The 18,360-nt window shown below is 35.5% G+C and overlaps 1 protein-coding gene across 7 annotated transcripts in view; it reads right to left on the bottom strand.

The window, feature by feature from the left end:
- Positions 1-18,360, bottom strand: part of MCTP1 (multiple C2 and transmembrane domain containing 1) — a 188,455-nt gene that overhangs the window by 110,996 nt on the left and 59,099 nt on the right. For all 7 annotated transcript variants that reach the window (XM_051789361.1, XM_051789363.1, XM_051789362.1 and 4 more), the window contains 3 exons: positions 17,376-17,506; positions 6,411-6,597; positions 1,365-1,458 (listed from right to left, as the gene is read on the bottom strand). In XM_051789361.1, the coding sequence (XP_051645321.1) occupies positions 1,365-1,458; positions 6,411-6,597; positions 17,376-17,506 (412 nt within the window). The remainder of the gene's footprint in view (positions 1-1,364; positions 1,459-6,410; positions 6,598-17,375; positions 17,507-18,360) is intronic.

Genomic DNA, 18,360 nt, shown 5'->3' with positions numbered 1-18,360 from the left:
ATACATAATGATTTCTGTCACATCTGAAATGTGCAGCCATCTTAGTATCTGCTGTATAAATGCTTTTTCTTATTAAAAACCAGAATATTTTGTTATTATAAGACACGGGAAGATACTGAGTGTTCTTCCCCTTCTTTCTGATTGTCATCCTAAATGCAATGTCTGAAAACTTTTGGTAGCTCTGTACATCTTTAATTGAATCAAAGTAATTTCCAAAACAATTGTTCAACCAGCACAAATAACATGCTCATTTGAAAAAGTCGAAGACTGAACGAGATGAGGGACTGAATTATCCCATTTGCCCCTGAATAACTTAATCTCTCTCTCTGTTCAGACCACATTGGATTATAAGGTCAAAGCATAGTGAGGAATCTTTAGCAGCATTCCTCCAACCTCCCCAAAAACAGAATCTGTAATTTTGTGTGCCATAAACTGGATCAGTTTCAGCAATAAAATATTTCCACTGTTACCTTGTCTGAAATCCTGGTAGTCATGCTAATTATCAAAAAACTATTGAAAGTGAATAAGTTGTTATGTAACTGCATCTGCTCCCATAACAGAACATTTATGCCCTAACAGCAATTAAACCAGGTAAGTCTAGCTTCCTTTTATCTTCTTTTTTTTTTTTTTTTAAAGCAGAGATGGCTGTTTTCTGATACAGATGCAGAAAATTTTGCTGCATTCAACTTGTGCAGCACGAAGGTGATTGTACTTAGAAGAGCTAACTTTGACATTTCTGGAGAAATATGGCCAGTATGGCTGAAATAATTTCCCTTTATTGTGAAAAGTTAAATGTCATATTAACTATTCAATTTATATCACATAAAATGGAGAATAAAAAAAAAATTGTTTTCCTTCTTGAAAAGATAAGCGGTAGCTACAGTAAACTGCATGTACTTGAAATGTCTGAAACCCACAGCAGGCTTGCTAAACATCTGAAAGATATCAACTGGTTCTTCTGGCAACAACTTTAAAGCAGTATCTAAGTCAAGCACCTTTCATTTGCCTTGTCCCTTGGAATTCAGCTTCAATGTTGATAATTTTGTATAGTTTCATCTACTAAGAAAAAGAAGGGTTTTCTATGTAATTTTTACAAGGTCTCTGATGGAGAAAAATGTATATTTTGCCCTTATGAGAAATAACCTATTTAGGGCTATGCTATCATTAGAATGACTTGCTACCTTGCTTACAAAAGTTCTGTTTGCTTGTGTTTAAATTTTTTCATTAATGAGCAAAAAGTGAAACTGTGCAAACAGAATATAATGTTTATAAGAGCTTCTGTTTTAAGCATTTTTTTTTCCATTTCTAAAAAGACCTAGTTTTACTATGGTATTTACTGTCACAGAAACTAAATGAATCCTTGCCTGTGACATCAGCTGCCATCAATGCCTCTGCCCTGATGACCTTCACCTGAAGAAATCCCACATCGCTGATGTTATGGAACATCATCATTGGACTCTAAAAAATAATAAAAAGAAAAATAATTCTGGATTGCAAAAAAGACAAACCAAAAGCAAGATTAATAGTCTCCTCCCTAGCCCAGACACGAGTTTCTATGTAAATATGTCCATGTATTCAGACTTTTAAATATTATTCTCTGAAGAAGTACAGTTGTCAGCATTTCTTTCTGTATTTTGCAACTTTAACTTATTAATGAAAAATACAAAGGAAAAATTAGAATATTAATTATTATATCTAACATTAATTCTAGTGAATCAATCCCCTAATAGTATATGAACAACTGTACTTCAAAATTTGAAATAAGAGCAGTGAATTAACAAAATTAACACAAACAATAAAAATATTCTTCTCCCTGAATTATTTTGCAAAATCTATGTTCACATTTTCTTTTTGATGGTTCCAATAATATCCTAACAGTGACCTAGGGCCAATATAGTTGTTTTGTAGTTGACTATTATAGACAAGCTTGCATATAACATATATGCCTATATACGCTTGCAAGTAACATGAGCAAAAGCAATCAAGAGACAATAACAACAACTTAATAATTTTCATAATAATCACATGCAAAAAGGATAAAAAATAATTGAAGTAAGTTTCAAATTAAATGGTAAAAAGCTTTTACCACAAATTATAATATTTCTTTAGTACAAATTTCTTCAACATCTATGTATATTAAAAAGAAAAAACTTAAGAGTAGACTAACATTTGCATTTATTCATCTAACACAGATTTAGAAAGCTGATTGAAAAGTATGTTCTGTTGCTGCTTTTTTTCTGAATAACAAAACCTAACAAACTGCAAGTATTGCACTAATTAGGTGTGACAAGCTATAATTCCCAAACTCTAATTCTGAATATAATTTAAAATTTGAAGAATTTCAGATGTTAGAACACTGAATGCAACTTTGAATATGTAATCCATTAATAACTAACCTAGCTTTACAATTCAGTTTGATAACCTAGGAGAGGATCCCAAAGTATAGGATTAAATAGTAAAATTATGGATTGCAAATGTATTTAAAACCATATACAAACATCGCTTAATTTTTGTTTGTTTTGCAAGTCGTGTTTATAAATACTAGCACATATCTTTATTTCGAAATCTGGACTAATGCATCTAATGCCTGCCATCTTTCCTAAAATTTTAATGTAGTGAAACATTTCCACTGCCCATGACAGTGTCCAAGTTTCCATAAAAAGCAAACACCAGGTAAAACACCATCTCAACAATTCTTTAATTTATCACTAGGCAAAATTAACTGTTTGGAAAACCAGAATAAATAACATCACTAGATCTAAAAACCACACATGTTGCTTAAATGAAATAATAAATGCCAGCTTGCAAAAAACCCCAGCATGTTTATCCATAGACAAACTATCCATTAAGATGTTAGACATATAATAAGCATCCCTGTCTATTACTAAGAGAATTTTAAGAGATAATTTACAGTGATAATAATTTTAGAAGCCCCAACTGACCATTTACTGTTTACAGTGAAGATCTGATCTTGCTATACTGAACTGAGAAATCCACTCTACTGTAGTAGCCCATGTTACATACATACAAATACATGTATGCAAGTTATCATGGGATAACAGTTAATAAATTTTTACCTATTTTAAGAAGTAAATCATCATAAATACGACTTCAAAATACTGATGGTCAACTTTAATCAGCACACACTCAAACCCTTGCTTATGTGCTTACAAGCTGAGGGTGGCAGAGATGGTGTTACAGATAGCACTGTTATAATTCAAAGCATCTTGGCACTGTCCCTCCTTTATAACAGTAATGATCAGGTTTGGTTTCTGAAGCTTCTTATCAGAACTGGTACCACAGAGATAATGCTGCTCTAATACTGTGATGAAAGTGAAAGAATTTATAAAAATATTTCCACATTCTACACAAGTTTCTCAATGACCAAACAAACACCAAGCTGGAGAAATAAAACAAAGCAAAAATCAAACACAAAGCAAGACAAGTGACTGCCCCCACTTCCTATGATGCCAAACAGTCCCCTTTTTCCAAATCCTGGTAAGCTCACTCCTCAGAAAGGCAACAGTGCTGTATTTCACTTTGCCACCTTCGTTAGAATCCCACAGAATAATTATTTTTGAACTTTTAGTTCCAGCAAGTCAGCTGCCTTAGATTCATTCACACATCATAACTCTGCTGAAAATATGATGCCACAGCAGAGGCTCCGGGAGAAGCCTATTACTTTAATACATTACTTTAAATACATAACTTTAAGTAATGATTTATCAGATGATATTCTGTCTTCTTATTTATGATTATTGTTGAAGATATCAAAACCCACATGGTTTCTGAAGCCTCAGATTTCCATAGCAGAGGAATCTGTGATTTGCTGGGAATCTTTTCAGCCCTCAATAGATGGGAAAAGATTGAAATGCTCTGGAGATGAGTCCTCTTTATTTTTTTAATGAAAGGCTGTATAATATATTTTCTGTATGGCTGCAGCAGCTGTCAGGGAGAGCATCTCAGCTCAGCTCTATTATGGGAGAAGCAATACTCCATCCTATGGCATCAAGATACACTAAGGGGCCAGTACTGATTGACAGCTTGTCACCATGACGTCTTATTCCATCTCTGTTATGGAGAAAATTAATGTCACACCACCAGCCTTATGACTCGCTGTCATCTTAGAACTGCTCACCTTTTATCAATGCTCTAAATAACATTTCAAGCCCATCGTCTCACAGTGGACAATCCGGTCAAGGGACATTAAATCAGATGACTGTGAAATGTCATAATAAAAATGGAATGCTAACAACTTCTCTAAACTAGCTCCTCTGGTTTTTAAACTGTGACAAGGGGGACCCTGGGTTCAGCACACCAGTTCTGAAAAGGTCATACAATCTCTCTTGGTCTGTACCCATTAATGCGTCCCCCTCTTCACCCCAAAAGGAATTAATCTTTTCAGGCAATTGTGGTAAAATAATGGTTCAAACAATAATGCCTGTTTAATTTGTAAGGCTCTGATGTTCAGCTACAAATGGTTAAATGACAGTAATAGAGTAATTTTTTAAGGCTATTTGATCTGATGGCAAGGTCAGCTCATTAACTGTTTTTGGCTGCAGAAAGGGTGCAAAATACATTTCTCTAATGGAAGCTAGATTTTTTTAAGAGGACAAAAAATAAAACCAAAAATACAGCCATTCAGTGGGGAACTGTAGGTCTTGCTAATTGCACATGTTGCCCTTGTATTCATTTTGAAGTGGAGATATGAATACCAAAGACAAACTGAACATCAGTGAAAATAAACTACTTGAATAGTGTTAACCCTGGTAATTTCTTTCTTCTGCTGGTCATTTTAATAAAAACAGTAGAATTTATCCAAAAGGTATGTAGAAGCCACAATTTTCAGAAACACATAATGAGAAATTCACACCTTTGCAATACGAATACTATCCTAAAATATCAACGTTTTCAAACGCATACAGCAATGTAAGAAAAGACACATATCGATGCATATGCAAGAAACAGGAATAAAGCAGACCAATATTATTACACATAATTATGCTTTACACTGGGGACAAAAAAATGAGAATTTAAGAAAACTGATTAATAGTACACAGTCGTAACTTGTTTCTGTACTGCTACTGAAATAATCAAAACCATCAGTATCACTTGTCTGCCATATCACCACACAGAATAATCCACAGAAACAGGGTATTGTTGCTCTCGGTAGCAAAAACTATGTCACCTCAAAAACATATCCACTGGAAATTTGTTCTACTTATAGATATTTATTCTGACAACCACAGACTGTCTTGGTGGATTCCAAAATGTGCAATAACTCTCTTAATTGCAATTATTTTTCAAAGATGGTGGACAATACCTTAGCTTTCAGTTCACTTAGGAATATTATATTTAGCCTCTCTAAGTCACCTCTATTAAACTGCGTTTATGATAACACTATTGGTGTATGAGTTGTACAAGCATTAGCAGACAGCTGATTCAGTGGAGATAGCCAGAATAAATTTGCTGAAGCCACATCCTGCTAATCTGTTTGAAGAATATTGTACAGCATTAGTACTAGCACTTCATGTTATCTGCACAGCCTGATAAGGTACATCTTTATTAAATTCAGTTATTGAAAGGATGTCAGTCATGGAATAGGAATATTTTAAAATCTTGGAAATAAATTAAGCAGCTCTTTGTTAGTCAGAGCTTGGTTTAATGGCTGAGTGTCTAGAGAAGCCTTTCTAAACACCTGGCAGCATTGTACAATAAAAGCTTTGTAATTGTAAGTGGAAATAGCATGTTTTTTTTCTTTCTTTCTCCATGCATAGTGAAACAGTTACTTTTAGGGATTCAGGCACTAGCAAATGCTGGAGTAAGAGCTCCCCTCTCTGTTGCTTTGATAAAATTACAAAGATACTGTGTAATGTGAGGATGCTGGGAAATGGAAATAATTTGCTTCAGAATATTTTGAAATGGAAATACTGTTTAAAACAATTAGTTTGACAATATAAAATACTGCCTCAGCCTCTAATATGAAGGCAAAAAAAAAGTTTTCTTGCCTTTTAACAGATGTTCAAAAAAAGCTGTAAACTACTGGCAACTCAAACTATTTGGCATAAAAAATCACTAGAAAGTGTACATTTGCTGAGTGACCCCTTACTTTGGGCCTAGTAAAAATTACGTGCAAGGCAGTAAAATTAACTTCCTTACATGACATCTTATGTCATAAACAGTTGAATTACCATGTAAAAAACACTTTACTGTATGAAGAGCATTTGTAGCCCTCTTGATGTTACCTGTACCAGCTGTAACTATTTCTGTATTAGTAACTGATTTAAATTATTGTCATTGGCAAGGGGTTCTTAGAATATAAGAGATATATTCAGATTTTTACCCTCATGATAGTTATTTTTTATATAGGTAAACATTTTGCAAACAAAGGGTGAAAGAGAACTTCATACATATCTCTTCAGTATCTCCTCTCGCTCCTTCTGGTCCTCCAGGGAGTTAACGGAGAGGTCAGATATGGTGACTGCAGCTGAGGCTGTGAGAGTGACCAGCAACACCAGGTATCCCTCTCCCTCCTCTAGTGGCATCTCCAACTTGTGGGTTTGTTCTTTACTCAGGGTCGACAGGTCAACCTGGCATCTAGAAACACACATTCTGAATCAGCATGTGGTTTTCCTTACATCAAACAAGAGCACATTGGCTTACCTGCATTCAATGGACAAAAAAACCCGAGTAAGTAGAAATTCCCTCCTAGCTTCTGGAAAAAATTCTAAATTTATCTTCAGCTTTAATCCATGCTGCTTTTTTGACCTTTTTTTTTTCTTAAGGCTACACAACCTGTTTTGAAGTGAACAATAAATATTAAAAAGAATGTACAGACACTAGAGATAAGATTAGCTAACAGGTCTTACTCAAACACAAAGAGAATTTCAAAAAATTCATCTTCGAGTGCAAATTTTACTTTTAATTAAGTCTCTGGTATAAATATAAAACATAAGTTTTGATGTGAACATTTTTGATACTGTTCATCTAATGATAGTAAAAATCTTTTCTTAAAAAAAAAAAGAAAATCTGTGTGGATTTAACTGTGATGGCATTAAGATGACTGAGCATAGAAAAATTCAACTTTAGCACTACCTGAAAAGCTCAGCTCTCTTGCAGTAAGCTGTGTGTGGCTCAGGGTCAAAGCTTCATGCAGGCAGCCAGGATAAAATCTGATGCCACAACCCCGTATATAATAAGATGTCTCACTTTGTAATGAGCAGGGACTGCTTGTAACTGCGCAGAGTGGCTGAAGTCAATCCGCCCTGCTTGATCCCTTTCTGAATAACTCTGGCTGTACCATACACTGAACTAATGAAGAATGACTCTATACATTCCAGACAGCAGAAACAGCTTCGCAATGTCTTTAGAAATACAAGGCAAAGCATGGAAAGAAAAACAGTATCACTGCTACCAAAGAGTTGACCATAACCTTTTAAATAAAACAGTAATACCTTAGGGTAAGTAATTAGTGCACAGCTTAGAAGTTTTAATATTTTAATTTGTATAACGTACAAGTTTCAACTTTCCTAGACTGCCACTCTGAGTGTGTATAGAAATTCAGTGTCCATGTCAATGTAATGCCAGCTTGCATTGCACAGAAATTTCTATGAAAAAGCACTGTTTGGAATACTTACAGCATCCCAAGATGAGTTTTGCCAAAACACATTATTCTAAAAACAGTAACAATACTGAAATAAAACAAATGCGTATATTCTATATCTACTTTAGCCACTGAATATTCTCCTTTCAGCTGTGATTATTTAATGTGACAAGCTGGCATGTGACGTACTATTTGCCACTAACTCACTAAACTAAACATCTAGCAAACTCTTTTAATAAAATGTCAATTAATTTTGAAGAAAAAATAATGTGGTCACCACAGGGTCAATAAACTGAGAAAAAGGTGGCAGACATGAATAAATAGTCATTTAAGGACAAGAAATAGTCCATTATGAGAATAAATGCAGCCTCATAAAATGAGCATTGTGCTATCATAAGCAGATTAGATTTGCTACAGGAAAACTGTCTTTTATTATTTTAAAAACATTTACTGTCTGTTGTGCAGTTGTCTAAACTACTGCAAAGCTCATATGGTAATAAGGTTAAATTATCTTACAATGAAAAAATTTCTAACTTACGTAGTATTCTGAGCTTAATGTTTACCTTCTATTTTGAACCCTTCAGATGATAAGGAGTGAGAAATTAAATTAACAACAGTAAGGAAAAAAAAAGCTATTGCTGTCAATGCAGGCTGATGGTCAATACAAGTTTTGCATATGTACACAGACTGTCCAATTTTTGTTTATGATGCAGGGAGAAATATAAAGCCTCCTTAAGATAAAAAATATTATAATCAAGCATTCAAAGCTCGAGGAGGTTAAAATACTCCTGGTCGTAAATATTCTTTGATAATTTATTTCAAAACAGATATCCCTCAAAAGTAGGGCTCAGCAACAATATTGAGACTCAAACCAATAATCATTTAAAGAACCAGTCTAAACTCAAAGTCAGTAAAAGAATCAGAAAGTCATTATGATACTAGTAATGCAGAAATAATCCAGTCCTCACTCAAAAATAGGCAACAATAACTAACCCCTCTGGAGAAAAACCCACCTACATTCACCAGAAAAATGTAATAAGTGTTAAATTTCAGGGTTTACATCAGAGCTACAGATACAATTTCTCTAATTCCTGAAGTTACAAGACTTTTGCAACATTATCATGTTATTTTTTATTTAGGCTAAAAGAAGCAACTGACAATTCAATCTTATCTATGCTCCTTTCCTACAGCTATGAAATTCTCCTAATAGCAGAACAAATTACCTGAGAAGTATGTCTCTATCGACTGCTTGATAAATCTCCATGAACAGTCCATCACCAGCTTGTTATTTCCTAAAATCATACAAACAGTAGGAAATGCTCTGGAAACTTTTTTCCAGTGCAAGCCTTAACCATTTTAAAAGGAAAATATCCTCTGAAGAGTTCTCAGATAATTTGATAAAATTCTAGAGTTATTCCATTAAGGAGTGTCACCACTGCACTTTATGGAAGTCCAGGTTAAGAATGTCCCTGTGCGTACACAGTCAGGTGAAAGCATATTTCTCACTCTCTGCCAGGTCCTCTCAACCCTGGCCTTACAGGGTATGAAGCTCACATGTGTCTAATTCAAAGGTGCCAAGGCTCAAGGAGCATCCAGCGTAATGTGAGTGCATCTACAACACATGCGTTTCAGACAAATGATAAGACTTCACAATTTACAGACACTATAAGAGAAATTGTATTTTTCCCATTAGTAGTTGAATTTTTCATGATAAAAAATCAACTTTGTTTGCTCTTATGCCAAATTTCCCTAAAATATAAAATAAAAAATAAAATCTACTTTGTCCTCACCAGATCTTTGTATGGGACCAAAAAAGGGAAGGAAGTCTGGTTTTATTAAGGCATTACCTAAACACTAACCCTGTCCTAGAATAACTTTGACAGACACCAATAGGAAAACCACAAAACTCCTTTTTCTACTGTATTTCCTTAGAGGGACTGAAGTTAATAAAATACTTCTAAACATAAGTATCTGTTTGGAAAATATCAATTTTTCCAAATGTAAATAACTTTGGAAAGTTCAAGTCGACAATGCTCCTTTACATTTTACTGACAGTATATACACGTATTCCAATCTTTAAAGCTTTAGCAATGCCGACTTATATCAGTTAAGATGTTCTCTTAAAAGACATTTGTCACCCACAACTGTTTCCATGGAGAACAAAGATGCTTTGAGGATGAAGGTGAACTGGAATGTTACCAGAAGGTGGTGCAGAATGAGTGAGAAATTTTTGTCTCGTTTTCTCAAATTGAGGACCATGAAAAATTACAGCCACTTTGAGAAGGCCATAAGTTTCATATGACCAGCAGCTGTCACACTGAGAGCACGAGACAGTAGTAACTTCAGACAATCCAGTTTCTTAACGAATTATTACTTACATGATGCTGCTGAAAGAAAAGAGTTCACCACCTGTAAGGAGGTCAGCCTGAAGAATTACAGCAAAAAATTTGCCATTAACTCCATAGACAGATTTCCAAGCATGGCTATAAATCAAATCATAGAGAGAACTGTAGTTTTTAGGGTAGTTTTAATATTTCTGCATCTTCCATGCTGTATGATCCCTTGGCAGCACTACAAGTGTTGGACTGGGGCACTGGAACCACCACCGTGGCTGGCTGACCCCTCAGAAAGAGGCATTAGGAGCATGCTCCCCCCCATCAGTTCTGCATGTGAACATTCCCAGGCACCATGTATATTTGGATTTTCAGGCCTTGAGAGATCAGAGGGGAGAAAAACCATGCAAATGCATCAAGGTTGTGTGCCAAAGTTATTACAGATACAGATACAAATTGCTCAGAAACAGGGTACAGCTCCCATGGAGGAAAATTTGAAGGTTCAAGGGGAATCTACCACTTGTCTGAAACTGTATTCAGTGTGTTAATCGTCTAAACTTTCAGAAATATATTTCAGATTTATTTTTAATTTGAATATATCTGGCCTTTGGTTCTTTTTATGCCTTTCTTTACCCAGTTGAAAAAGCCTTTAGTGTTTCATGTTTTCTTCTAGTGAAGGTACTCATACGCTATAATCATATATCTTCTTCATCTTCCTTTTGATATGCTAAACATCTTCTGCTCCCTATACATTTCCTAGGAACATATCTCCTGCAGCCCTCAAATGACTTTTTGTAACTTTTCTGATCCAGTGAAATTCTCCTGCATCCTTTTTAAAGTGTGGAAGGCAGAACTATATGTAGTATTTTATTATCAGCATGTCTAACAGGTAAAAATCACCTCCCCTCTCTAGTTCTAACAGAACCTGGAATGTAAGACTGCGTTGGCACCCTGGTGAAATATCCTTGCTAATGAATGAATTACAAAGGTAGCAACATGACATAGAAGGCCTCTTAAAAGCCAGGTGGCCAGGCAAGTGAGAGACAGCAGATAGTGAGATCATTTTCTCACATGACAAAATAAAGCATAAAAGAGGAACTGGCACAATCCTAAGTGTTAGGGACAGAAAAGCACCACTTGGCTACAAACCAGGCAACTTAATTACCATCATGACTTGTTCAGGAACACAGCCTTTTAACTCCACTGTGATCCAGGTCTGTGCTGCTCCAAAGGATGCCAAGGAGAGGAAACTGTATGATTCCACAATTAGAACTGAGCTGGACACACATCAGAAGCAGCGAGGCATGAACTGCTACAATTAGTGAGACTCCACATCCTTTATGAGCAGAGTAAAATGTTCCAATAAAACCAAGGAACAAAAGGAGAGGGAAAATTCTGCAAAGCACTGACAGAAAATGACACATCTCAGAAATACTCAGTGTTGACTGCAGTAATGTGAACTTCTTGGAAGAATCAGAGTGCGACATTTTTAACTGTAAAGATAATGAAAATGAAATAAAATAATGGACTTCACGCAATGCTTGTGAGAGGTGTTCAATAGAGGTGATAGACTAAAAACCAGGAAAGCTCCCAAAGGAATTGGAGAGTGTAACTCAGTTAAATAGGACATTGACTGAGGACAAGAATGGTGGTGAGCAGGGGAAGCTGGAGTGGACCCCAGGGAAGCTGGGATGACAGATCTCAGCAAGACATGGAGAACAATGCTCTCATTTGCCAGGTAGCAACAGCTGGAATGTAGGAAAGAGCCCTGCAGTTTTGGGTAAGTAAGTCATGTCTACAGAAATACACAAAATACAGGACAATCTCACCAGTCACCAAGCAATTCCTGAATACAGAATAAGTGTTTACTGCTTTCTAAAAGAAATACAGTCCGTGCCACAAAAATTTCAACTTTGAAATGATAGATTAGCTTCTTTGTAAACACAGTTCTTCATTATAAAACTACAGATTTACTTTTGAAATTGCACAGGCAGAAAAAAGTACTTAAAAATGGTTTATGATGTGATATTTCCTAGGTTGTCCCTGTGGCACAGCCATACTCTACAGACTGGCAGTGCTGTCACCAATGCAATTTCTGCAACAAAATTAACACTTTCATCTGCTAAACGAGCCTATTTTTTTGATTAACATTATGTCTCCCTATATGGTTCTTCCCTCACTAGTTGGTCCAAGTTGTAGGAGGCTTTTCACAGCTGCAATCTGTGCCCTTCAGAAATCCTCACAAAACCCTATCTGCACCCTTCACCACTTTCTACACACTGTCATGCTCTTCATGTCTAAGCACCGATTCCTTCTCTCTTCCTCTTATTTTGCCACTCTTCAAGTAGTACATTTCCATATGCAGGAAGACATAGGGTCAGAAGCAGGATCCATAAACAGTCCAGCCTGTATGCAGCATTCTGTATTTCAGAATACTTTGGGGAATTCTATCAGTTTCGCAATAGAATGTGACAATAACAAATGTCAGTAAGAGTTTTAAATAATAAAGTATCCAGTAAAAGAAAGTTTCTGAAGATTTGTGAACGAAAACTGAAATTTTTTTGGCCTTCTAACAGAACAGAAGTGCCTCTGCATTAGTAAAGATGTGCAGAGATAGGACTAGTTAAGGTGTGGAATACCTGAAGGCCAGATTTTGAGATGCAGTATTTACATCTAGCTCCTTTTAACAACAATCAGAAATGGAGATGGCTCAGCACATTCTAGTATTTTTCAAGGGCAGGCCTGGCAGTAGCATTTTTAGAATTTAATGGTTCAGGTAAAATCTTTATTTTACATCAAGAAATGCATCTGCAATAATTTAACTTTAGTCATCGTGTATAACAACAAACAATTATACAGACAGGCTGTTGGTTGTGTGCTTGTCTATGTTTGCACAGAAGTGCTGTGTAATTCACATGCACACAGAGTTCAAATCTCAAATTACAACAGCGTATTGACTACTATGTTTACATTTTTAATACAATACATCCTTCCAACGTTACTTCAACGTGCAGAAATTTTCAAACTAACATGTGAAAAACATTTCTGAAAGGCTGGCATAATAAAGCACTCTCTACAATTCCAGAGGAAGTCATCTTGTCTACAGAGTTTTGCAAAATCGAGAAAACTGCCAAGATTTGGCAATTTCAAAATTACTATGGACTTTCACAAATACTGTTCAAAGCCTTTTTCTCGGGTAACAATATTTAAAAAAGAAAATTGCTGGTATTTTATCACAGTTCCCACAAGATCTCTAGAAAAAAATCTGGGAAGAAACACTTGCAGTAGCATATTTAGTGTGCCCCTCACCCAACTTTATATGCATGTTGGAGTACCCATACACAGCTTTACAGCATCACTCAGTTCTCTATGATAATGCTCAGTCTCCCATAGTGAAATTATGCAAATTTCAGTGGGGAAAAAAAACCCCAAACCATAAATATTATAATTTTTTATTTTTAAAATATAATCTCACTTTAGTTTAGAACTTTGATAGCATATCCCAGTGCTTTCAGATTAATCACAGAATTATAGTTGCATATTGACTGTATTTATGTACAACCAAAAGCCTATAGTATTTGCACATCCACAACTCTATACCTTTGTAACTGAGAAAAGACTAAACAGACAAGACATAGCAGATTGGGTACTGAAAACCTAAATACTTAATTTTCAATATTTTAACTTTTATATTTCATAACATCCATTATACGGATGGTCACTAAATCAATCTGAATTTTCATGACAATATTTAGAGAGTTTATGGGAAATTTCAGTTTGCTACAGATAAAATTAATACATAGCCTTAATGAACACACTATACACAAGGTCTTTTTTTCTTAATTTGCACAAAATAAGAGCAAAAGTCAATGTAATTTTAAAGATGAATATGTATTTTTTCATACCAATAAATAATGTTATAAATCCTGCTGCACTGGATTGCAAATAACTTCAGCTGAACAAAACTGCATGACATGGGATCTACTTATCCTGCATGTTCACAGAAACAACTTGTTCTCTGACAGCACTCATTCTTGGCAATTTATTGCAGCTGTCAGCAGCCAATTTGTTCAGATTACTGCTGCGCACAAAGGTGTAACAATCATGAGGATTTATTAACTGATTATCGTAAAGGTGACAGTCAGAATCACCTTAACACAAATGATAAGGAATTTAAATAATTACATGACAATTAAAATCACTTCACCTTCATTTTGATCTTAATATTACCTACACAACCTTACTGCAGTGTATGTTTTTAATCACAGGAGCATACTGACTTGATACAGAACATAAATTACTTGTTCATAGCAAAAAGATGTGAACATTAAATGTACTCAGACTGTACAATATATATACACATACATACGTATTTCTACTTAACAGCTGAAACAACAAGTAATACTGCTTATGCAAGTCTACACACTTATTTGAATGCTGTGTGGCTTTAGCTCCTGGTGCTTTCCATAAAAAGAACTTCCTGACCTCACGTACTTGGTCTTGGAATGCTGGTTGTTTTTTAAAAAAATTATATTCAGAAGAATGCCAGTATTTCACTTCTGTAACATGAAGCTCAGTTGTGATCAAGACCAGTGTTTTCTCATACAAATCAGTACATGATTGGAAATATATTTTCCTCAAGGCTTTTGAATGAGGTCTTTTCTCAGGATTTTGAAATCTCGAAATAAACACTGAATTGGTTCCAGGGTTTGGGATTTTTTTAGAATATTCTAAGATGGAAGTTCACAAGGTGCTACAGCCTTTGAACTCTAATGGAGAATGCACACAGCTGAAACTCAAATGAATTTTATAAACCCATAGCGCTCCAAGTTAAGAATGGAAATTAACCCGTTAGCATTTCATTTCAGGAACTGCCATTTTGAATGTGCGTGGGCATCAAGATGAAGCCAGAGCTTTATGCTACTTATGCGACAGACGTTCTCTTCTCCTTTTCTCAACTAGGATGAAATGCCATTACTTTCACCCTCTTAACATCTTCCTCTCTCTTACAAGCTACCCCTTCCACTTCTGTCCTCCTGTTATGTCACCCCAAAACCATAATCTCAATTCCATGTCTTCAGGCTTCTTGAACATTTTTCCTGCATCTTCTCACCCTCAGAAATATATAGCAAACCCAAGCCCTCGCAATCTGAGCACACATGCTGTTGCCACTGTGTCACAATCCCAGCTTTCACCTGGTCCTTACCATGCTCTAGCCTAACAAGTACAACGATATACAAGGTCCACAGATGTCTATGTCCCTGAGTCCCTACTTCTTCTGTTTCCCAAAAGTGCAGCTGAAACATGGTATTATTCCAGGAGAGTTTATGGCATTCTGATTTGGAATAGAATTTGCCGGTAACTGAGCTCAGCAGAGTTAAAACACAGGTCTCCTGCACTATTTTCCATGAAGATCCTGTAATTTGGCCCTTCAACCTTACACCTGGGAAACCTTTTCTTCTGTTTTCTCAATTTGGTTTGTTCTTTCCCTCAATGAATAGGATCTATTCAGTCAAGTGTGCCTTCTCCCTAACTATTCTTTGGCCAAGCAGGACATCTTCAAGAAACAATTGTTTTCATTTGCATTTAATAGAAATATTCTTATATAATATTACAGCTGCTGCATGCACATTATTCAAACAAGAAGATGAAAGGAATTACTCTCCATTCTTGACTAATGCTAGAATGCTACCACGAAGTCTTTTGCTTCCCTCCCACAGCCTCATTATCACTTCTTCTGGAATATGAATTAAAATATACATGTGCCTTGAGAGCCATAGAGCCTTAGTCATGGAGCACAACTCAGTCATGCTTTTAAAAATTAACCTACATTTATCATAAGACACACACACAAAGAGCAAGTCGTAATGTGTGCACCAAGGTATTTCCAGTTTTTCGAAGCAGCCTTTAAAGGAGAAATTGGGAAAGAGAAGTCAGTGTTAAATGGAGCTGTCAGGTGTTGGTGATTTTTATTCACAATGACCGGAAAAGAATATCAGGGAGGGGAAATATTAAGACCTATTTTTGTATTCAGATTGAGCTTGACAAATGACGGTTTTTCATGGAAATCTTCATGGGAAGGAATTTGTTTGCAGGTTACATTATCCAGAGATAAGGTACCAACAGAAGGTGAAATGAGAGAGTATCTGAAAGGACAAATTTAAGAGGGACTATACATACACTGACAGAGAGGTTACAAAAATCAAGAGCAGCAAGATTTCAGCAAGTACTGCTTGGATGATGGTGTTATGAAAAATCACACTTGAAAGCTTCACCATCTTTTGGATAAGAAGGTAAAATAATGAAGAAAATAGGAATAATTTCCCAAGGTATATAATATGTCAACATAGGACTAAATGATTACACCAGTTCAGAAAAACAGTTATTGCTACCATATATGTCATGGAGTTTCATCATATAAAATAAAATCCTACTCTGCATATTTTTGAAAAGCGTTTTTGTCGATATTAAAGTTTTTTGCTTGCAACAGACTCTGTACACATTTGGAGTTTGCAGAATTTATAGTAAGAAATAAGCTGAATAATATTATTCAGCTCACCTAATTTGATAAACAAAGCCATTAACTTAAATAGAACACAAGGGAGGAAAAGGTCAGTAGAAACATTGCCATATTGACAACAAAAATACATGGCTTGGTCTGTGGGATTTCCATTCCTGATTTTAATCACAAAAAAAAAAGTATTCTTGCTAGTTAACAGTATCAATGCCCTAGTGAAAGCACCTACAACCAATACTCTCACAAACAACCAAAATATATAGGATTAATAATTATTAATCCTATTATAATGACTGTATGGATATCAATGAAAGTATGATGTAAAAAATATCTGAGCTTTCCAAATAGCAGCTACTTCATAGAACCTAAAAGCACAAACAGTTTTTTCCCGATTAGCTACCAGTTAATGCCACTTCCTACTCTTTGAAATAGCCACACAAATACATACTATTTCTTTTCCTGAATATAAATTAGGTGAATGATCTTATTTATTTGCCCCAAAAGATATGTGCAGTCTTTCACTACTCTATTTTCATTTACCAAATAGATTGATACATAAATTTGGTCTTATGCATCTATTACAAGTCAAAAGAGTTATTTCTCCTCCAAACTGTATGTTGCTGTATGGAACCTCCTGCATCTTGGTAATTGCTCTAAATGGGGGATGTTTTTTTTTTTAAACCTCAATCTATTAATTGGTAAAAGCTGCCATCTACTGGTCAGTAAAAATTATTTTACATCAAAGTAAAGAATTACATCAATGCAGCAAACTGTACTGGGACATTGCAGAAAATTCTCCCTGAACTTTAAAAAAAACAAACCACACAACAAAAGCAAGACCAAATGGTCATAAGAAATAGTTTCAACAGTAAGGCTCATTTTAATGAGCCCCAGGGAACAAGAAGGCTGGAATTGAACAAACCTGCCAATAAAATCATCCTTTTTGCCAGCATCTTTGTCCCACACTGTAATATCAATAATTCCACCTCGTTCTTCATAGAGATGAAAGTCAAACTGCTCCCTCCACTGAGGATTCAAAGTTTTTGGCACAATCTGAAAGGAGATCAAAAAAGAAAGTCATATTGCATAGTGTAGGCACACACTTTCTTGAACTGTAGATTTGATCTTTAGACTCTGTTCAGGAAGTTTTTTTCTGTCTGTAGTATCAATATCTCAAGCAGGGAGAATTAAAAAATAGTATAATTAGGAAAAGACTATTGGCCAGTTCTCTCATGCCTCTCTGACTTAACAGCAACCTCCAAAATCCTGCAACCTGTCCACCTTCAAAAGCCTCCTGAACAAACGATTTGCCCTGGGAATGGAGCCATTTCTCTGTAGAATAATTATGCCCTCTCTTAAGTGACAGCTGTAAAGTTGTGCCTCTGAGCCCAAAAGAAAACAAAGCACTTGCAATGACAAGTAGATGGTGACTGTATGTACTTAAACAAACAATTTTATCATGTCCTTTTTCCCAAGCTGCAGTGATACTGGGAGAAATACGATACTATGGTTTACTTTGTATGGAATAAAATTTTTTTTTTCCAAAACTGTATTTTACTTCCTTTCATTTAAAACCCAGATGAAAGCAGCTTTCTCAATCATTTTCAGTCAGGTTACTTCTGACTTCAATGGATTTCAGTCCATGTACTTCTGACCACACTGTGCAGAACGAAAAGCTTACAGATTTTTCTACCAAAATGCAAAAACAGCATTCACAGTAGTCACACGTGTCCTGAGCAAGAAACAGTCTAGTACCTTCCCTATTAAGGAAACACTACGTCTTACACCCACCAGTTCTAGTGGCTTGAAACAACAGAAAATTCAGAGAGGATTATGAAAATTTTTTATTCACAAAAGCATGAAATTTGATTTCTTCTAATTTCAGATTAAGAGGCACTAATGCAGGT

The sequence above is a fragment of the Manacus candei genome, unplaced genomic scaffold (genome assembly GCF_025592945.1).
Source record: "Manacus candei isolate 608988 ecotype Guabito, Panama unplaced genomic scaffold, ASM2559294v1 h1tg000027l, whole genome shotgun sequence".
NCBI lineage: Eukaryota > Metazoa > Chordata > Aves > Passeriformes > Pipridae > Manacus > Manacus candei.
The sequence above is the reverse complement of the archived record's forward strand: the minus strand, read 5'-3'. Positions and strand labels throughout refer to the sequence as shown.